This window comes from Triplophysa dalaica, chromosome 23 (assembly GCF_015846415.1).
Source record: "Triplophysa dalaica isolate WHDGS20190420 chromosome 23, ASM1584641v1, whole genome shotgun sequence".
Taxonomy (NCBI): Eukaryota; Metazoa; Chordata; class Actinopteri; order Cypriniformes; family Nemacheilidae; genus Triplophysa; species Triplophysa dalaica.
The window spans coordinates 16,339,109-16,361,969 of NC_079564.1; the positions used below are offsets into that span (position 1 = coordinate 16,339,109).

Genomic DNA, 22,861 nt, shown 5'->3' on the forward strand with positions numbered 1-22,861 from the left:
ATTAGTGTTGAAAAGTAGGCGGATCTAGACGTTTTTATTGCATTCCTGTAATTTCGAGTACTATCCTTCCATGCTATACGAAATACCTCTAAATTCGTTTTCTTAAAGTTGCGCTCCATTTTACGGGATGCTTTTTTTAGAGTCTGAGTGTGTTCATTATACCACGGTGTTGGGCTGCTATTTTTAATTTTCTTTAAACGCAGAGGAGCAACTGTGTCTAATATTTCCGAGAAAGTAGAGTTAAAATTTTCAATAGTAGTGTCAAAATCGTCAACGTTATTACTCATGCTAGATATTTTAGACAATTCAGGCAGATTATCGAGAAACGCATCTTTGGTAGTTGAAGTAATCGTTCTACCATATTTGTAACAAGGAGTTTGATTTGCAGCCGTAGGCCATTGAAGCAAACATAATATCAGATAATGATCCGAAATATCTTCACTCTGCTGAACGATTTTAACATCGTCCACATTTATACCATAAGAAAGTATTAAATCTAAAGTATGATTACGAAGGTGAGTGGGTCCTGACACATGTTGACTAACGCCCATGGAGTTAAGAGTGTCTTTGAAAGCCAGTCCCAAGGCATCTGTATCATTGTCTACATGGATATTAAAGTCACCGACGACAAGGACTCTATCTGCGGCCAGTACTAGTTCTGATAAGAACCCACCAAAATCTTTAATAAAATCTGTGTGGAGCCCTGGATGCCTATATACAATAGCTAGAATAAATTTTAAAAATGTTTTGTCCTTAGTATTAGGTGTCGATATGTGAAGTACCATGACTTCAAAAGAATTGTATTTAAAATTAGACTTCTGAGAGGTAATAAAAGAATTCTTGTAAAGTGCAGCGACACCTCCCCCTCTACCTTTTAGACGAGGCTCGTGTTTATAGTAATAATCATGGGGAACGGATTCATTTAGAGTAATAAAATCATCTGGCTTTAGCCATGTTTCTGTCAAACAAAGCATGTCTATTTTATGATCGGTTATCAAATCGTTAACATAAAGTGCTTTATTTGAGAGAGATCTAATATTAAGCAATCCGAGTCGTAACAGCTGATTATCTGTATTTTGTTCATGTTTGATTTGTTTAACGTTTATTAAATTACTTTCAAGAGGTTTACGCAATATCTTATGTTTGCTAATCCAGGGGACAGACACAGTCTCTATTTTATGTTGTTTGTAAGAAGGGATTATTACATGTTGTATATTTTGTGTATTCTGTAACGCGAGACGGCAAGCAGACAGTTGGTTAAGCCATTCTGTCTCCTTCCTGACCTGGGCCCTAGGTAGTCAGACTTTAGCATTATTAAGACTGTGTGCCAAATTTCTAGAGAGGAGGGAAACCCCATCCCAGGAGGGATGGAGACCATCTCGTTTCAACAGGTCAGGTCTGCCCTCAAAACTCTTCCAGTTATTTATAAAATCTATATTATTCTGCAGGCACCACTCAGACAACCAGCCATTTAGTGATGATAATCTGCTATAAATCTCATCACCACGGTAAGCAGTAAGGGGGCCAGAGAATATTACAGTGTCCGACATCGTTTTTGCGAGCTCACACACCTCTTTAATATTATCTTTAGTGATCTCCGATTGACGGAGTCTAACATCATTTGTGCCGACATGAATAACAATCTTACTGTATTTACGATTAGCCTTAGCCAGCACATTTAAATTTGACTTGATGTCAGGCGCTCTGGCTCCCGGTAAACATTTGACTATGGTGGCTGGTGTCTCTATGTTAACGTTCCGGACAATAGAATCACCGATCAGTAGGGCACTTTCAGCAGGTTTCTCAGTCGGTGCGTCACTGAGCGGGGCAAACCTGTTAGAGACTTTAATCGGAACAGTTGAGTGATGTTTTGTCCTGCGACTATGCCGTCTCACCGTCACAAAGTTTCCCAGCTGCAGGGGATTTTCAACCGGAACCGAGCTGTGTGCGCTAACATTGCTCGCATCCGAAGTGTTTTCTACAGTCCTAACACTCTTACTATCCTCAAATATAGATTGGATGTGAGACTCTAATTCTAAGATCTTCTCCGTCAGCCTAACTACTTCCCTGCATTTATCACATGTAAAACCCTCGCCGCTGACAGAGAAGGCTAAGCTAAACATATGACATGAGGTGCAAGTAACAACAATAGGAATAGAAGCCATAACTCACCGGGTATGAAGTGCAATCCTAACTTACCAAGGTTGCTTGATGAGTCTTAGTATATACGCTTAAAAAGAGAAACAGTTAGCACACAAGACAAATAGGGGGAGATGATATTCCACACTGTAAAAAGAAGGCAAGCTAACACGCTAATATGCTAGTGGCGTTACGCTTTAATTAATATAGATTTAGAAAATAAAGTTATAAATAATTCGGCAACGACAATGATAGGTGACTATAGTAAAATACACTAATATTTAGACCAGGAACAAATGTGATGTGAAGCAAGTGTCAGAGGATACAAACTAGCCGCCGGCAGCGATGCAATCAGGTGTGCAACAGCTGAGTGCATTTCCGCCATCATGGAGGGACGCGTGAGCTCAGCTCAACCAAAGAGGAAAAATTGGCGGTGGTATAAGGCACAGTACATCCGAATTATGTTTTAACCAATATTTCATCAGGTGAATGTCACGTTGCACAATGAAAGAAATCACTCGTGAGTGTGCAACACTTGATTCTTCCGGCTGCCAAATATCACGTTTGATCAGCGCTATACGTAGTCTAGAACAACTAAATCATTGACGTGCTTTAACAGATTTTACATTATGCAATAAATGTAACCATGATTATTTCTTAAGCAAGTTTCTGAATGTCTTACGAAGAGAAAACATGTTTCTCTTCCATTTACGTGCACGTGGGATATTTTTAAAGGGACACTCCACCCAAAAATGAAAATTCTGTTATGAAACTAGTTGTTTCTAAACCTGTATAAATGTATTTGATCGGTTGAACACAACGACATTTGCTAGAACGTTAGCTGCTGGCATCATTGACTACCATAGCAAAAAAAAAAAAATGGTAGTCAAACGTGACCCAGAATTGTTTGCTTTCCTAAATATCCCAAAACTTATTTTGTGTTCAACAGAACTAAACAATATATACAATACATATGAAACCATTCAGATGAAAAATATGGCAATAGAAACGTCTTTAGGATGTTGTAAACTTTGATTTGACAGAGGGAAAAAATTGGGCTAGTTTTTATTCCTTTTCGGCGGGTTTTGAGGGGTTATTGGGCTAGAAATATTTATTGGACCTGGCAACCCTGCCCTTGGCTAACGTCCCGGAGGAGCACGTCCTGACCACCCTTAGTCTGGGAAGCTCGGCACCCTCATCAGCAGCCTCTCCACCGTCCACATGCCCCAAAGATTTTTTCGGGGGGCGCCGTGGGGGCGGGACGGGCCGAGCGGCCAGCCCGGCCGTAGTTTCCTCTAAGCAGCCGGCACCAAACCCGGTCCAGCAGCCGGCACCAAGCCCGGTCCAGCAGCCGACACCCAGCCCGGTCCAGCAGCCGGGTTTTGAGGGGTTATTGGGCTGGAAATATTTCTTGGACCTGGCAACCCTGCACTGTGCGACTCACTTCCCAAAGTAAGATTTTCTCCCGCGTCCCAACGCGACACACCCACTGTGCCAGTGTTGCCAGGTATGCGGTTTTCCCGCACAATTGGGCTATTTTGAGAATGCAATTGCGGGAAAAATTATGGAGCCGCGGGTTGCGGCTTTTTGGGCTACTTTCATAATGTTCCGCTGCCGCCAAAATGTTTATTTATATTCTAAGGATAAATGTTAATTGATGAGTTTCTTAATGTATATTCACACTCCGAATTAATACCTGCCAACTCAAGGACCGGCCCGGTCTTAAATGTGTGGGGAACGAGTCTGACAGGCAGGCTACAGTACATGGAGGGACGCGGGAGCTCAGCTCAACCAAAGAGGAAAAATTAGCGGCGGTATAAGGCACAGTACATCCGAATTATGTTTTAACCAATATTTCATCAGGTGAATGTCACGTTACAGCTTGTCTGTTTCACCCATCACAGTCGTCAGCCTCCTCCCCTCTAACCTGGATCACGTCGGGGTCACCAAATATGTTGTGGCGAACCGGCCTTCCATCGCAGAAAGAAATCTCAGAGACAAGGGTTCCAGGTGCCAAGAGTTTTAACTTTATATGCCCAGACAAACAAAGTGGGATATTCAGAGTTCATCTGAAGGGATCGAACGAATACATATCTGATTCCATCTTTTATACATTGTTTTCAAGTTGTTATCAAAGTTTAAACCAATCATGTGTGCATGACATCGTCTTCTTCCAATCAGGTTTCATATGACATCACTTTTTCATTAGCCCGTCCCTCTGCGCGCATAGTTCCGGCCAACCATATTAGGATTTAATGGTTGCGTGCACCCCTTAAAAACAGGTGCCTCTTTATCTTGACACTTTCCTGGGGGTTTCGCACGATACATGATTTAACTATGCTTTTATCAAAGATTAGCTCATGGTTTAGCGATAATGAGCTACCCAGTGTCCTTGTTTGTATGTGATTTAATTAAACTTCTCTAAAAAAGTGTGTGGGGAGTTCGTCTTAGTGTTAAAAGATATTTGGTGTGTGTGCAGATGTTCAAGTGTTCAGACATTCAAACTCATAACATCCGTTTGGTTAAAATGAGCTCACTTTTAGAGATACCAGCATCTTTGACTCTATGCAAACCAAACTTCCTTGCAAAATGTATGTGTGGTGTGTGTGCTGTTAAGATAAGAGGTTTGTTGCCCATGCAGGTGTCCAAGAGCTCAAGCTTTACATGAGGCCCAATATTGTTTCATAAGAATACATGAAACGTATAACTAACTAAATGTATTATTTTATATAAGAAAACTCAATACTATAATAGAAAAACCACCATAGTAACGAGTCTGTGTAAGTAAAAATTTTGCACATAAGTAAAAGCCCTCTGGATTTTCAAAAAACGAAAGCTAAAAATCGGTAAAGTAAGGCAGATACCCCTCATCAACATTATATAAAAATGAATTATTGGCTAAGAAACGCCACCAAATATATAAAAAAAATTGTATTCTAATTTAGCCTATAGATTATATTTTCAACAATAAAGCCGTTTTCATTTACATATTTTCAGTTTCTAAGAAATCTGCGATTTTGGCTATATTCTTTCACACAGCCTCTGTCTAGGTAACCATCCATGTGCATATTTTCAGACGAAATGTTTTCATGTTTATTCATTAAAACAGTCGATTACAGTGAAAGGTTGTTGGAAATGCTGGTTTGTACTCCTTTCATTCAGGAGTCACCTGTCGAATGTGCTGCTTCTTCCTGCAGCTAACGGAGATAATCCCTGCCCCCTGGAAAAAGAGACCTTGCGCTCGCGGGACAGCACTGGCGACATTTTCCCACTGAATGAAATCTTTAATCGAAAAATTTCGCTTTGTGCTTCTCCTGAATAAAAGCTGCTAAAGGGCTTAAAGTTACTAAATCAAGAGACAGACATGCGTTAGTAAAACTGTTTTGTTTAAGAACTTGCGTGTGTGTGTGGGCCAGAGTGGCGCATGGCAGAATGAGTATAGCGAAAACATTGTTATGTCAAATGTTCTCCCCCTTTCTTGGGCCCCAAGCAAGCATGGGCTCTACATGGCTCCAACACACCCGATCATAGTCCTCCACATACCTGCAGCGACCTTCCCCTGGGCATCTTGGAGGTTCTAGAGGTGTTAGAGATTTTTTCTAAAAAAGGTCCTTTTCAGGACTGAGCAATCTCCAGCGCGGCATGTCCCGCTGTTCTATTGGGTGCGGCACCCTCATCGAGGAGGGGGATGGACACAATCACTGCATTAGGTGTCTGGGCGTCCAGCATGCTGAAGCAGCATTCTTGACACATCTTGCCCGCACTCCGGGCAGATTGTCATTCAGAAGTTGAGGTCACAGGTGGCTGTCTTCCTACGGGAACCAGCCACCATTTCGTCTGCTACTCGGGCAGTGACATCGGTGGTTACGGCCCGAGGTTCGCCTGTATTAGCAGCGTTAGTAATGCAGGGACCTCTGCGAGCGTAAACCCGCCAGCCAAGTGCTCACGGGCCAATCGCACCCCGATTCGCTCTTCTGAACGTTCCCCAACCGGCGGTGGCATACCGTCAGGATCCTCAGGCACGCACTCGAAACGATGCGTGACATAGATGAGATGTCGCTCGCAGCATCGGAGGAAGACTGGCATCCCACTCTGACGAATCCGAGCTCCACCCCCAGCGGTCGAGCTCAGGAGGAAGCAGAAGTGATGTCAACCGTGCTAACCCGGGGATACGTGGTTGCTGAGATCGGAGCGCGGTGCAAACCACCCCCACCCGGGGGCCATTTTTTTCCCGGAGGTGCATGAGGAGCTGTGTAAGCTTTGAGTGGAGCATCCACTTGGAGCGCTCCACTCACAGCCTGCTCCAGTCAAACCAGCTCCGGCTCCCTTACTTCCCTTGATGGTGAGGCAGCCAAAGGCTACATCGAGATCCCCCGGGTGGAATGTGTGCCTGCGGTGCACCTGTGCCGATGCCACCTGGGGGAATCGGCCACGCCTACTGTCCAAAGCGTGTAGGACTTCGGCATCACTGGTGTCGAGGGCAGGCTGCCTCCTCTCTCTACGCCATGGCCATACTGCAGGTCTGCCAGGGGATTTGAGAGAGCTCCACGAGGGTAAGACCGACCCGGGTATAATGCAGGATCTCCGTGCTACCACTGACAGCGCTCTACGGGCGACCAAGGTGGCGGCACGGGCCCTGGGTCGGGCAATGTCCACGGTAGTGGTCCAGGAGAGACACCTTGAGCAGAAGAGTGACACCGAGAAACTCCGTGTCCTTGATGCACCCATCTGGCAGGGTGGGTTGTTGGTAACGCCGTTGAGGACTGCACTCAGCAGTTTTTGACGGTGAAGCAGACAGTGGCAACTAGCCACATTTTTTACTTGCAGCGACTCGGCCGCCTAAAGGCCTCCGAGATCCCGCGTGACCTCTGCTTCCCGGCAGTCATTAGTCATTAAACCAAACGTTTAAGTCTTCAGCCATAGTTTAAATCCTGACTTGTTGTTTGCCCTCATTTACGCATTGTGTCCATAGGCAGTCTTTTGTGGCTGTTTAAATGCATTCGACCACAAGAGCGTCAGTCAAAAAACAGCTAGTTAAGAGCAGCAGGCTGTGTAATATGAGTGATTCTTGTTTTGACCATTTCACTAATAGCAGTGTCTGCCAACAAGCTTAAACATTTGGGCAATGTATTATTACTATGAATTAGACTGTGATCTTGTAACCTGCAATAAATACTAATTTCAATCTTTCTTAATCAAGTGCACTGATTTGAAAAGCATGTCTACAATAGTTCTCAGTCGGAAAAGGGTGGCTTGCTCACTTCAGGTAGGTGGAGAGTTCCTGCCTCAAGTGGAGGAGTTCAAGTATCTGGGGGTCTTGTTCACAAGTGAGGGAAGGATGGAACGGGAGATTGACAGACGGATCGGTGCAGCTTCTGCAGTAATGCGGTCGCTGTACCGGTCTGTCGTGGTAAAGAAGGAGCTGAGCCGCAAGGCGAAGCTCTCGATTTACCCGTCAATCTACATTCCTACTCTCACCTATGGTCATGAGCTGTGGGTCATGACGAAAGGACAAGATCCCGGATACAGGCGGCCGAAATGATGGCCTGGGAACGCCTCGGTGTCCCCCCGGAAGAGCTTGAGGAAGTGTCTAGGGAGAGGGAAGTCTGGGCATCCCTGCTTAGACTGCTGCCCCCGCGACCCGGCCCCGGATAAGCGGAAGAAAATGGATGGATGGATGTGTACAATAAGTGTTTAATTGAGCAATATTCTGTATCGCTTATTACTTAATTAGATTTAAAGAGATGAAGGTGGGAATTTTTTTTTATTGTTATTGTATAAAATATTGTTATATTTTTTATAGATCTTTTTCTGCCTCCTTTATTGTTTTCAGTCTGCAGACTATTTTGGCTACTTAACTGAAATGTAAACAATGGGGTTGTGTTCCATACCAGCGTAAACTGGTCTTCCTGCCTGGTTATAGCTGCTAAAGCAGGTAAAGCAGGCTAGTTTAAGGGGGGTTTTGGCAACTTTTTTATTTATTCAAGCTGGAACATCAGCTGAACCACATCCTAAGAGTAGCTGTTGACCAGCTTAGGCTGGTTTTGGTTGTTATTTTTTTCAGTAGAATTAGCCAATGCATTTATTCATGTTAACAAATACATCTTTATTGCAAGGTGTTATCAGTGAAATAGTGAATATGTATTTTAAAGTACATTCTCAAATGTTTGTTCCCCAGCATGTTTGGCAGCGTGGAAGTGGACAATCTGAACCAAAGGATGGTCTCCCACGTTCACATAAAAGTAATATACAATCTGGATGGACCTTATGTGTAAGAGTGAATACATCTTTTTATTTGATTTTGGTTTAAGTTTAAGATAGATAACATATGTAAATTGAACAGAGTGAAGATGTTGTGCATGACCATAATTGCAATGCCATTTCATGAGCAGCTGCGAAACCAGACAAATACACCTGCCAGTCAGCTGTGAACAAGACTGACTTCATCCATGCGTTTGCCAGCCAGTCTGAAATTCACATTCTAGGTCTTACTGAGACATGGATTCGTCCTGAGGACTCAGCCACATCCACTGCTCTCTCAACAAGTACCATAGTACCATAGCAGGCAATGGGTGGTGTCTAGGGATTTGGATTTGGATTGGATTCAATTTATTGTCATTACGCATATAACAAGTACAGTGTAACGAAATGGATTTAAGAAGAATACAGCAAACATGAGGGAAGTGGAGAGAAAAACAGATACACATAATACACCTTAGACAAGACTTGCAACAGGGTAAGATAATCCAGCTCCGGCAAGCAGCCATCCGGTCCTGCAGCCATTAGGGCGCTTAACACAGACCCGCTTGCCAAGCTGGCAGGTCAAAGCTACGGAGGTTTGGAATTGGTTAGAGTCAGTGTTTGTGTGTGTGTCTGTATGAACGATAAGGTCCAAAAGTCTGTGTGTGTGTGTATGATGGGGGAGGGAATGCAAGAGCGTCTCGCCACATTGCCCTTCAGGGTTGTTTCTCCAGTACCAGCCTCGGCCAAGGCCAATCCTGGTTCAAGGGGGGCCGAAAAGATAAGATTGCAGTTGTTTCGTCTTGAGGCGAGTAAACCGCATTCCAATTCCACGGCTACTCTCTTTGTCCATTCTGGTCTCTAACATCATCAATTTTCCTTTCCATAGCCGTGAGCTTTTTCAAGATGTAATCCATATTGCGATTAATAGTCTCAGTCTCAGTGCTGACCGCTCTTCCCACGGCCTCCGTCAAAACGTGAAGCTTTGTGAGGCTTTGGACAGCTGTTCCCGTTTTAAGAATTTTTCGATAACCCAGGGCAAAGCATAATCCAATCAGCATAATACCTGTTATCATGGTTCTGAAAAGGTAGATATCTTCAATGTCCTCCACGGAAAGAGCCGCCAGACACACGATCCGCCATCTCTCCCACGCGACCATCGTGTAGCCAGCTGCGAACGTTCCGTCAGGGCATTCAGGTTCACCCGAACCTTTGTTTCTCATCGAGAAAATGGTGTCAATTGCGCTAAGTGACCAGTTGATCAGATCCATAATTTCCAAGTTTCGAGAGCAGTGCAGGGAGAGTCTCTCAATAGATGAGACGAGACAAGACAGGAAACAAAGCAGGGAAGATATGGGCAAGGATGGGGAGAGTGAAAATGCGACCGCCTCCGATGAGAGCCAAACGAGATGCGAACAAGACTACCTGTGTCTGCCCGGACAACACCCAAATGAGCTGGACTGCGCGGGGTTGGAGTCGCCATTCTCCGTAAGGTGCGACTGACGAGAGAGGGTGTCAGCTGTCTGGTTAAGGTCACCCGGGATGTGTATGGCTCACAGGGACCCCGTCACCTGTTGACTCCACCTGAGGAAGCGTCGGGCCAGTTGTGTTAACAGCAGTGACCGAATGCCACCCTGGTCATTGATATATGCCACGGCAGTTGTGTTGTCCGACCGGACCAGCACATACTTGTCCTGCACGAGAGGTTGTGGCCTCTTCAGTGCATGTAGCACAGTCAACAACTCTAGGCAGTTGAAATGCCATCTCAGGCGGGGCGTCTGTCGTCACCACAATGTGCCCCTTCAGACTGAAGGGGAGGACTCAGTACTGATATGCCCGCCCCTCGAAAGCGAACCACTGGAACGGTCAATGACGAGGGAGGTTAGAATCATGAAAGTACTTGTCCTTCAGGTAGATTGCCATGAGCCAATCCTGACATCTGTTAGACATCAGGATGCGCTTCTGTGTGAGCATCCTAAACTGCAGCTTGTGTAGGTGCCTGTTCAGGGTACGCAGATCTAGAATGGGTCGCAACCGCAAGCGTTTCTTGAGGATGATGAAGAATGGGCTGTAAAACCTGCTGAAATTCTCGGCTGGAGGGACGTGTTCAAACGCTTTCTTCACTAGAAGGGTGGCCACCTCGGCCTTAAGCACCGGAGCATCCTTGCCTCTGACTGAAGTGAAGAGAATACCCCAAAACATTGGCGGGTGTCTGGCAAATTGGATCGCGTAGCCGAGGGGGATTGTATTCCGTAGCCACCCTGACGGTTTGGGAAGCTCTAGCAAGGTCCCGGGGACTGAGACAGGGGGACTAGGGGTACGATCTGCTTCATCAACCCCCAGTGAGTGGTTCAATGGCTGGCAGTGCAGATCCCTCACCGTGGGGAGGCCTGATAGTGGCATGGCTGGGGTCGGACACGATGGTGTTCTTGACCGTCCATCTTGGTCCCAAAAGAGCGAGGTTGGTGGCGGTGCAGAGTTCCTGCATAAGCCCTGGGTCGGTCTTACCCTCGTGGAGCTCTATCAACGCCTTGGCCTGAAGGACATACAGGATGGCAGGGAGATAGAAGGCAGCTTGGCCCGCAGCAGGGTAAGCCTTTCCAGGTATTACTGAGGTCCTCATGCACTTCCGGGAAAAATGGCACCGGGGCTGAGTGTGGCACCACGCATCCAGCCGCTAGCGTTGAGTAAGGGCCGGTGCGGTGCATTGCAGCCCAATGCTCACGCCGGCACCGGGAACGCATGGCTGACATTTCGACGTCCGCTTCTTCCTGGGCTCGACCCCCCCGAGGGAGGGAGCTCCAAGGAATCGTCAGGGTCGGATGCCAGTAAGTCACCCTCGGATATTGCAAGGGACATCTCATCATCATCACGCACCGTTTCCGATTACATGGCTGAGGAACAACACTGAGTGGGAACGTCTCTTAGGGAATGGTCGGACGAGCGAGAGGTGCAAACTATCTGCTGGCCTATGGCTGACAGATTAAAGCAGTAAGCACCATATCACCCCTGGTTGGGCCTGGGAACTAGGTTATTTGTCCTGATTGGAGTTTTGGGTTCCTTGCCACCATTTGCATACTGTTTTGCAATGTTTGCCTGGCCGGGGGGGCTGTTTTAGAATTAGAATTTTGAAGTTTTACATAATTAATATTGCATATATGAATTTATAGTCTGTATAATAGTTGACCTGTGTTTCTCTATCCTTTATCTTAAATGTGAGCTTTTACTGTGCGTGCGTGTCTGTGTGAGTATGCGTGTCTGTGTGAGTATGCGCGTGTGTGTGTGTCTGTGTGTGTGTGTGCTCACCTTCTGGTCTGTGTCCTTGTGTCCCCGCGTCCATATGTGTGTGTCTGTGTGTAAATACGTGTGCAATAAATGTGGGTATTTCTGTCTTCTATGTTTTCTTGTTTTTACAGGTATGTAACTTTAATAGGTTTGCTTATAGTCAATATGTCTCATTTACAGTTGCTTTGTAACAATGAAAACTTTAAAAAGCGCTATATAAATAATGTTGAGTTGAGTGCAGGGTCCCTACGCAACTTGCTTAGTTTGCCTATAGGAAGAATTGGCTCTGTTTGAATTCTTTGGCAATATTGTAAGAACATGCAAGTATGACAATAAAGTAGCTTTGCATTGAAAAATGAGAGAGAGAGAGAGAGAGAGAGAGAGTGAATTAGTATAGATAGATAGTATAAAATACCACCATCATTCAGTCCTTGGTGGAACTACAGGAAGAAAACCGTTGTTCACAAAAAGGATTGTAAAAAACGTGCATCTTGCATAAAAAAACTAGATAGTTAAAACATAACAAAGGTCCCATATTGTGCAATACTACATTACAAATAAATGGTGTCCAATTAAGAAAATTAGACATTTTGCAACAGCAACACACAATACTTTAAGAATTAAAAATGATAAATGATAAGAAATGGGTTGTCACTGTAATGCTTTGTCTTTGTCTCCTTTTAGGGAATCTTGCACTCGGGGTTCCATACTTGAACTCATCAAGGTTTTAAAAACAAGGGGTTTCCACTGGACCTGCACAGAGAATGACCCGTATGTTTGATTACTTATTTCAAAATATTGAGGACTAAAAACACTCTTAGGAATGTTCTAATAGGAATTATGAATCTACATGTTAATCCAAAACCTGATTAATTTTTAATCTGTGGAACTAGAATTTCAAGTTGTTTATATGTTTTTTTAGAATAACCTGTCTGGTCTTGCTGAATGTTTCCTTGTCCTCATCTGAAGCCATGTACTTGTTGATGAAGTATACTGAACAGTTGTGCATTTTTTGACATAGTGTATTTTCTACATACTTTTTTTATTTCACGTTGTGCTTACACATGGAACAAACATTTAGGTTAGCAAAGAGGCACAAGTGTCTGTCAAATTAACACACAAACAAGCTGATGAGTTAAATCAAGTTTTTTAAATTGGGAGACATCTAAAACATAAAGGGGGATGTCTAAGGACTGGATTTTAAACCCCTGTATTAAAGCGTTGTGGTAAATGCAGGACAGTATACACACTGCTACATTTCTATAATTGAAAAAATGATAGATAATTACAAAAAAGTTTAGGGAGTAAAACAGAGACCATGATGCTATGAAAACAATTGCCATGCTGCAAAGTAAAGACAATTCAATTAGATTTTATTTAAAGGGGGCCCGAATACGTGTTTTTCTGTGTCTTTGGTGTGTTATGAGTTGCCCATACATGTATTAGACACGTACAATTGCTAAAATTAAAGTGTCTGAACAAAAGATGAATTCTATCTAAAAGCGAATGCAAACCTAGACCTGTCTGAAACACCTCGTTTAACCACACTCCAGTGAATGTACGTCACTTCGTAACATGATTTGACTAAGACCACCCAAATCTAAACGCAAGTAACATGATTTGACTGCAAGTAACGTGAGCTTTCCTGTAGCTCAGTGGTAAGAGCATTGTGTTAACAACGTAAGGTTGTGGGTTCGATCCCAAGGGATTGCAAATACCTATGTAAAATGTATAGGATAAATCAAAGGTTGCTGGTTCGATCCCAGCAGCCACCACCAGTGTGTCCTTGAGCAAGACACTTTACTCCATGTTGCTCCAGGGGGATTGTAATAATTCACTCTCTAAGTCGCTTTGGATAAAAGCGTCTGCCAAAATGACTAAACGGATAAAGCAATGTAAGTCGCTTTGGATAAAAGCGTCTGCCAAATGCCTAAATGTAAATGTAAAGTAAGGTGGGTGTACTTGTAAATCACATTGTATTATCACCGCCGCAGCCATGTGTGTTTTGTTTAGAAAAGAAAGACTCTTTGTTTGCCCTGCCAAATGATGAGAAACTAAAAACGAATGGTTACATTTTATTTACAACACTGTTCCAGAAAAGTACAATACGAATGTTCAAGTTTGTGCAGTGTATTTCACCGAAGATTGCTTCAAGAACATTGTAGAGACATAAAGAAAGAGCTCTGATTAAAAAGTGGGGCCATTCCAACCATTAAAACTTTGGTAGCACTTCAGATTCGCAGCCTTTAATTACATTTTCATTGTAAAACACTTTGTTACGGACTAACGCGAGTTGAATCTGTCGTGTGTTTGCGATCTGCAAATGCAGACACGTGCGCAACTTAAGACAACATAAGTCCTAATAATCAGTAATAATGTTCCAACTAGAGGCAACAAATGTTGTGTTTATAATGTCTTTTTTTTTATTGATTTTGGGTTTATTGTCTTTCTTGTGTCAAGACGAGATGTCACGTAACACTGGTTGATCAAGAAGGGCAAAAGAGCTTGCATTATTTATTATGTTCCCATTCCCTGGTGTAATACGAGCTTGTTTCTCACACAAACTCTGTATGATGTTTATGATTTTTTGTTTATAGTCTTTATAACATTGTATATAAAAGGTAAAACAGTTAGCTATAGTTTTTAAGTATTTAATATAATATTTTTGTTATAAAACCTTACCAATCCTTTACATCCTGCTTAAGTCGCATTGGCAAAATTGAACATTGAACACATTTCAGAGAGGCGGGGCAAAGAGGAGATAAAAACATGCACGGTATGAGGAAAATACAGCACCTTTGAACCTTAAATCGTGTATACACATTAGATTACATCTTAACCAAAGATATTATTTGTTTTAACCATGTCATTTGACCTCTTTAATATAGAGCATTTTACAATGTTGCATTGTTTCATAGCAACATGAAGAAAAACAAAATAAAACAAAACCAAAAAAGCAAGAAGGTTGAAAATAATACAGAACATGGTTTAATAGAAAGAGTAAGACCATTTTAATAAGGGAATGTTATTGGAAATTACAGAGCCCAGAGCTAATCTAATAACAGCTGTCTCATTGAGAGCAAGCCAACACAGTGGCACTGAAAGCAAACTCCAAATATAGCTGCAAGCAGAAATGACAGGCCCAAGCCATCAGAGCAACTGCCACCACGGTGACATCGGGAATCGGTGCACAGCGGGTAATAAACAATGAACTGGAAGTCTAGTTCTAAGGGTGCAAGCAATGAAAGCGTTACACTATGGACCCTATTTTAACAATCTAGGCACATGTTCTGAAGCACTTGGCGTGTCTGAATGCACTTTTGCTAGTTTAAAAGCAGAGATAAAATGTCTGCGCGCCAAAAGCGTTGTACCTTTTCTCTTAAAGAGTCTTGTGGTGCTCACAAAAAGGTAAAAAAATCTCTTTCACGTACCTTCTCTGGATCGTTTCCACATCTGTGGAATGATCTGCCCGCTGCAACAAGATCAGCAGATTCTTTAGCCATCTTTAAGAATCGTCTGAAAACACATCTCTTCCGTCAACACTTGACCGATCAGTTCTGACTTCTATCTATGTTCTACTCTTTCAAAAAAAGAATACTATGATCTGTACACTGTGGTAGGCCATATGAGAACAGTTTTTACATTGTTCTTATGCTTTTTGTTGTCCTTATGTTGTTCCAATTCCTTCTATTGTTTATCTGATCTATAAGTCGCTTTGGAAAAAGAGTCTGCTTACAATGCCATAGTTTAGGGCAGTGGTTCTCATCTCTGGCGCGCAAGATCCATTTTCCTGCAGAGTTTATCCCAAACTCTGATATAAAACACCTGCACAAGCTAATCAGCGTCTTTAGAATAGATGCGTTCAACTTAATGTGGCGCTGCGCAAATCTATCAGCGTATGACATTTAAGATGTATGCTCTCGCGGTAATTTAATGCGATATACCAAACAATCTGCGCAGCCCAACATTAGGTTGAACGTGTCTGTTCCTGAAATCACTGATTAGCCTACAATCTGTTTTATCAGAGTTGGTGCTAAACTCGGCAGGAAAGTGGATCTCGCGGGCCAGAGTTGAGAACCACTGGTTTTAGGTTTAATCCCAGGGGATTGCATTTTAAAAAAAATTACATATATATTTTATTATTTCATTTAATTATAACATGCATGCCATTTTATTACTGACAAATAAGAATTACAGACAATTTATCATATTTAAGCTAACAATACTCAAAGTAGCATAAGGCCAAGAGTTAAAGGGACAGTTCACCCCAAAAAAAATATTTTGTCATCATTTACTCAAGCTCTTTTTATTCCAAACCTGTATAACTTTCCTTTTCTGCAGAGCATGAAATACTTTATTTTGAATAAAGTTGGTAACCGAACAGCGCTGGCACCCATTTGCTTCTATTGTATGGCCACAAAAAAAAAAAACGTGAATGGGTGCCGGTTAACAACATTCTTCAAAATATCTTCAATTGTGTTCTGCAGAAGAAGGAAAGTCCCACAGGTTTAAAATGACAAGAGGCTGAGTACATTTTCACAGAATTTTTATTTTTGGGTGAGCTTTCTCTTTAAGTGTAAGCTTGAGTGCAGAAGAATTAAGCTAGAATTAAAGTAAAAGCGGAAAGTAAAGTGGATAATTAATAAATACTTTATCTGTCTTTACTCGACAGGACCCTGGTAATTCTGCAGTGTCTGAAGAATCCCCGCTGGGCAAGCTGTCAAAGTGTTCCAGCGGTATATTAAACAGAGAGATATGCCATTTCTAAAGTTTTACCAACTTGATAGCTACCAAAGTAAAGCATGACCAAACTTTAAATGGTGAATAAATCGTGAATATGTTCAATTGAAATTGAAACTGAAAAGTTTAGTTTATATACGTTCTTTACAGTTTTTACATTATAAATAGAATTTTGTTAATGTAAATGCTGAGGATGTAACAATATTATCAATATCTTGTTATCGCTATATCAAAATTGTCTCAATATCACCTGACTGTATGAATCGACAGGGCGTCCAGGCCTAACATGAAGAATAGATGTTATCTTTGGCAATGTCCATCTGGTGCAATTTTGTTTATTTTATAAAATAAACATTTTACCCATCTCATACTACAGTATAAATCATACCACTAAGAAACAGTTATGTTTAATGAAAAGAGGATGCTTAGGGCACGTTTTGAAGTCCTCATTTGTCATTTTAAATATTGCAATAAATATCGTACATTATACAGAGGAACTATCGTATAGTGAGCTTTTGTTATCGTTGCATCCTGAGTAAATGCTGTTTATGTATACTCAATAATAAACTGCCTAATTTTTGTTTTGCTTAATGTCGGAAGTCCTATGTAATTCACCAGGGATAGAAGATGCTGTAGGATCCATTTTGGTAGTGTGTACTGGACATTGAACAATTAACGAAACACGCTTTCTCCTACGGTACACGCCGATCGGTCGGTCGGTCTGCTCAGCGCTGCTTGATGTCTGACAAACCTAATATTTTTACCAGTTCGTGATGCGGTGACACAGGGCATCATGTAATCCGTGTTGTACGTATCCATAGGCTATAAAGACTTTTCTCACCCAAGGGTGTAATTTTGGTATGGCAGGGTTCTGGAGCCTGCCATTCCTTGGCTGTCTGGTCAGGTCAATTCAGAGTAATATTTTATTGCAGTATTTATTGCAGGAACATGGACGTCGGAAACGCGAAAAATGTAGGTGACTTCTCCGCCAGAATAGAGAGTAAAAACAGTGCTACTTTATCAGCATCTTCAGTGGTGTAGTGTGATAAATAAATATAATAATAATTTTTAATGTGCCGCACACATTTAGCACACACACCTGTTCGCAATTATCCCTTTATAAATCACAGCATTCCTGATAATGTGCACACGTAAAAAAATCTAACCGACCGCCTTTTTCACGTCCACATTTAAACATATAAGGCATATTTAAAACACCTCATGAACGTCCATGCATATTAAACATAGACGGAAAATAGTTATTTATGCTTCAAATGGCAGCAAAGGAAACCAAGACGAAGAAAATAAATTTCACTGACACAGAAAGAGAGGTTCTTGTGAGTGAGGTGGACCAAAGAAAAGTGATTTTCTTTGGTAGCCAGAGCAGGGGCATAACAAACAAACAAAACAATTTTGGAGTGGCAACATGTCATGGCCCCGGTTAATGCCGTTAGTTCAAACAACACGACGGTTCCCGATATAAAAACCCGATTGCGAACCCAGTCCTGCCTGAAACGCCTCAGGTAACCAAACCCCCACGCATGCGTCATGATTCCACCATCATGTCATGTTTATTCTTGGTCTAGCGTTGGAGTCATGGCATTACCTTGGGACATGGCTTTGTTTATATTTTGGCTTGGCATGCTCTTTCTCGTGTCTCGTCAGTGTTTCCCGCCATCTCGTTTCCTTGTAACCTTCCCATTAGTGCTTAATCCCCAGTACCTGTTCCTTGTTAATTATCCTTTGTCTGTCTCCCCTTTAAAACACCCTCGTGTTCATTGTCCTGTGCTCGTTCATTGTTCTTGTATCTTGTACATGGTTCTCTGTAAGAGCTGTGACAGTTGTTACTGTTGTAACTGAATGTGGATGTCTGCCGCTATATAAAATGGGGCTTCAGGATGAACCGGAGGCTTTTCTGGAACTCTTTGAGAGGTCTGCGGAGATTTCGGGCTTGCAACCAGACGTTTGGTCGGCCCGGCTGATTCCGCTGCTGACGGGCGAGGCACAGTTAGCCGCCCAGCAGTTGCCAGTTCGGAATCTATTAATCTACGCAGACCTCAAGAAAGCCATCCTCCAGCGGGTAGGCCTGAACCCCGAACAACAGCGGCAGCGATTCCGGTCCTTGGACCTGGGGAAGCTGGCCAACCGTTCGCCCTGGCTCAGCAGCTCCGGGACGCTTGTCGCAAGTGGCTGATGGCCGACGGAGGCGACGTCAACAAGATCCTCGACCGAGTGACACTGGAGTAGTTCGTGGCGCGGCTTCCGCCGAAGACCGCCCAATGGGTCCAGTGCCACCTGCCGGCGTCGCTGACGGAAGCCATCCAGTTGGCTGAGGACCAGATGGTGGCGTGCCCCGGGGGCGGTGTACCCCGAACACCTCTCTCTCTCCCTTCTATTTTTTTCCCCTCTCTCTTCCCGACCTGTACCCCTTCCCAGGTCTCTGGCGTCCTTCCATCCCAGGCTGCTCCAAGGAGCAGAGATGCAGCGGGAAATGGACGACAGCCTTTCCGGGGACCCGGCCGTTACCACCAGCCTGCGACCTCTCCTCCACCACAAGCCTCTCCTCACCAATCCGTCGGCCTATGTCCTGCCGCTAGGGCGGCGGAAAGGCCTTGGCCGACCTGTTGGCGGTGCGGGGAGCCGGGTCACACGATCGACCGCTGTCCAGTGATGGAGGTCGGGAAGATGATCCGGGTCCCCGACGACCCACAGGTTGCCCTCGATCCAGCCGGCCTGTATCAAATACCTGTGAGTATTAAGGGGAATACATATCAGGCCATGGTGGATTCGGGTTGTAACCAAACCTCCATCCACCAAAGCCTGATTCGGACCGTGGCAAAGGATAAGAGCTGCATGGTTAAGTTACGGTGTGTACACGGGGACGTGGTGAACTATCCTCATGTAGCGATGCCCATACAATTTAGGGGTCAAAAACATAGAGTAGAGGTGGCGGTTAATCCTCATCTCAAACATCCGCTAATTTTGGGGACAAATTGGCTGATGTTTTCTGTATTATTGGGGAAATTATGTGCGGCGGGGGAAGCTGAGCCGGAACCTCGGGCGACTGACCCAGGGGAACGGAGTGCTGTGGAGAGGCAACATCTCTCTCGGTGCGATGATTTTGCCCTGGAGCAGTCTCACGAAGACTCGCTCAAAAATGCGTTTGACCAGGTTCGTACCATCGACGGACAGCGTCTCAACCCTGCACAGCCGCTCGTCTATCCGTATTTTGCCATTTTAAAACACAGGTTGTATCGAGTGACCCGAGAAACTCAATCAAATGATACAACACAGTTAGTTGTCCCTAAGAGCTGCCAGGAAATGCTTTTTCAGACGGCTCACCATAATCCAATGGCTGGTCACTTAGGACACACAGCAACATTAAACCGCCTCATGGCCCGCTTCTTTTGGCCGGGCATTCATGAGAACGTGCGCAGATGGTGTTTTGTATTATCTCCCGTGTGGGAATCCCTAAAGAGGTTCTCACAGATCAAGGCACGGCGTTTATGTCACGGACCCTCCGCAAACTATACGGGTTATTGGGCATTAAAGCAGTTCATACCAGCGTCTACCACCCACAGACGGACGGGTTGGTCGAACGCTTTAATCGCACCTTGAAGACAATCATCCGGAAGTTCGTACACGAAGACGCCAAAAATTGGGATCGGTGGCCCTGTTATTCGCGGTACGAGAGGTCCCCCAAGCCTCCACGGGGTTTTCCCCCTTCGAGTTACTCTATGGACGTCAGCCCCGTGGGGTGTTGGACGTCCTAAGGGAAGCTTGGGAGGACGGACCCTTGGATAGCAAAAACCAAATTCAGTATGTCCTGGACCTGAGAGCAAAACCCGATGCACTGGGGCTGTCCATGGAGAACTTGCTACAGCCCCAGGATAGGCAGAGCCGACAGTATAACAGGGGTACTAACTTGCGTAAATTTGCACCGGGAGATAAAGTGCTTGTATTGCTCCCCACCTCGAGTTCCAAGTTACTCGCAAAGTGGCAAGGGCCCTTTGAGGTCACACGGCGAATAAGCAATCTCAATTATGAGGTAGTACAGTTGGATAGGAGCGGAGCACCTCTCACCCTCCCAGCTCACCGAGATGGCCAAGTTGCAGGCAGATTTTGCGGATGTGTTCTCACCCCTACCCGGTCGCACCAATGTCATCGAGCACCATATTGAGACCAAACCGGACGTGGTGATTCGCAGCCAGCCCTATTGGTTACCTGAACACAAGAAAAAGGTAGTTCAGGAAGAATTAAAGGCAATGCTCGAGATGGGGGTAATAGAAGAGTCCCATAGTGATTGGGCGAGCCCGATAGTTTTGGTCCCTAAAACCGACGGCTCAGTCCGTTTCTGTGTGGATTATAGAAGGATGAATGCTGTGTCGAAGTTCAATGCATATCCTATGCCACGGATAGACGAGTTGCTTGATCGACTTGGCTCGGCTCGTTTTTTTTCGACACTGGATTTAACTAAAGGATACTGGCAGATCCCCTTATCTTCCCTATCCAAAGAGAAAACCGCCTTCACCACGCCGTTTGGATTACACCAATTTGTAACACTTCCATTCGGCTTATTCGGAGCTCCGGCCACCTTCCAGCGCCTCATGGACCGCCTGCTGCGACGACATGCGGGGTATGCGGCGGCATATCTAGATGATATCGTGATCTATAGCAACGACTGGGAGCGGCATATGCGGCATCTGAGGGCGGTGCTGGGATCGCTGAGAAGGGCTGGGCTGACGGCTAACCCGAAGAAGTGTGCAATTGGGCGGGTGGAGGTAAGGGGTCTGGGCTTCCACTTGGGTCATGGTCAGGTGCGTTAATAAGACTGCAGCAGTTGTAACCGCACCGAGACCCAAGACCAAAAAGGAGGTGAGGCAGTTCCTGGGGCTGGCGGGATACTATAGAAGGTTTGTACCTAATTATTCGGAGCTCACCAGCCCGCTGACTGACTTTACTAGAAAGGAGGCACCGGATACCGTCCAGTGGACGGAGCCATGCCAGCAGGCTTTTAACAAGGTGAAGGCTGCTCTCTGTGGCGGACCGTTATACACCGCATGAAAGATACCAACGCGCGGATCACCCGGTGGTATCTGGCGTTACAGACCGGGGTCTCAGATGGTCGTGGCTGACTTCCTCTCCAGGAGGAGGGGGGAGGCTGCAGGCCGGATGGGGCCTCGGCCTGAGTCGGGTGGTGGGGGTATGTGGCAAGGGGGGCGTGGTTTAGTGACGTCTTTGCCGGGGAGTAGAGACACGGGAAAAACGGTAAGCAAATAGGTCGATTACAGATTAAGATCACCTGCGTCTCTTTACGGTGATTGGTGAGGAGACAGCTCAAAAGGCTCACAGTTTGGAGGAACGAGAGAGACCGACTGGGAGACGGTGTGATCGCTTGAGGACTTTAAACCCATTCTGACAGAAGCAACCGGAAGTCGTGTGGACTTACCATAGACAAAGTCATCGAAGTTTTGTTAAGCGCAGTGGCGCTAAGTATTTTTGGTTCAAAATAAAAGTCTCTCGTCTCCCAGAAAGAGCCGACCCCGCGTCCTTCCTTCTACACTCTATATTGAACCTGTTTACATCTAGTAAGTGTAGTTTAGTGTTTGTATTAAGTGTTTGTTTTCTTAGTTTAGTCAGTCTGTGTCCTTGTATTAGTTAATAGTTTTTCCAGTCCTGTTTTCCCCCTCGTGGGTTTTTTTTTGTCCTTTTGTAGTTTCTTTTCGTATATTAAATATCTGCCAACCCCATACCATCATCTCGCCTTGTCTGCCTGCAAATGGGTTCTCCTACCATGTCTTCCCAGACAATCCATGACAGAATGAACGAGCCAAACAGAACCCGGCAGGCAGCCATGAACAGCTCCTTGTGGTCCCACCAGGCCTGCCTACTTTTTGGGTTTAAACAGGGGGATCACGGGATTAGAGACTTCGTCCGGGAATTTGTGGCTGCATCCGGGGAAACGGAGTTCCGTGAGGAAGAGCTCAAGGTTATTTTTAACTGCTGCCTCACCAAACCTCTAAAGCCGACAGAGATGAGGATGTTGAGCTCCCTGTGGTTGGGCGACGTCATCAACCGGGATGATCCCTGGCCGTTAGTGCCAGCGTGGGTATCCACTCCCTTGGCCAGTGTTGCCAGGTACGCGGTTTTCCCGCACAATTGGGCTATTTTGAGAATGCAATTGCGGGAAAAATTATGGAGCCGTTTATTTAAAATGTTTATTTATATTCTAAGGATAAATCCGAATTATGTTTTAACCAATATTTCATCAGGTGAATGTCACGTTGCACAATGAAAGAAATCACTCGTGAGTGTTGCAACACTTGATTCTTCCGGCTGCCAAATATCACGTTTGATCAGCGCTATACGTAGTCTAGAACAACTAAATCATTGACGTGCTTTAACAGATTTTACATTATGCAATAAATGTAACCATGATTATTTCTTAAGCAAGTTT

The 22,861-nt window shown here is 44.5% G+C and overlaps 1 protein-coding gene across 1 annotated transcript in view; it reads left to right on the forward strand.

Annotated features, from left to right (window-relative positions):
* Positions 1–16,409, forward strand: part of LOC130412881 (ADP-ribosyl cyclase/cyclic ADP-ribose hydrolase 1) — a 117,995-nt gene extending 101,586 nt beyond the window's left edge. Inside the window, exons 6-8 of the mRNA XM_056737678.1 lie at positions 8,318–8,410; positions 12,349–12,435; positions 16,337–16,409. Of these exons, the coding sequence (XP_056593656.1) occupies positions 8,318–8,410; positions 12,349–12,435; positions 16,337–16,409 (253 nt within the window). The remainder of the gene's footprint in view (positions 1–8,317; positions 8,411–12,348; positions 12,436–16,336) is intronic.
* Positions 16,410–22,861: the final 6,452 nt, after the last annotated feature.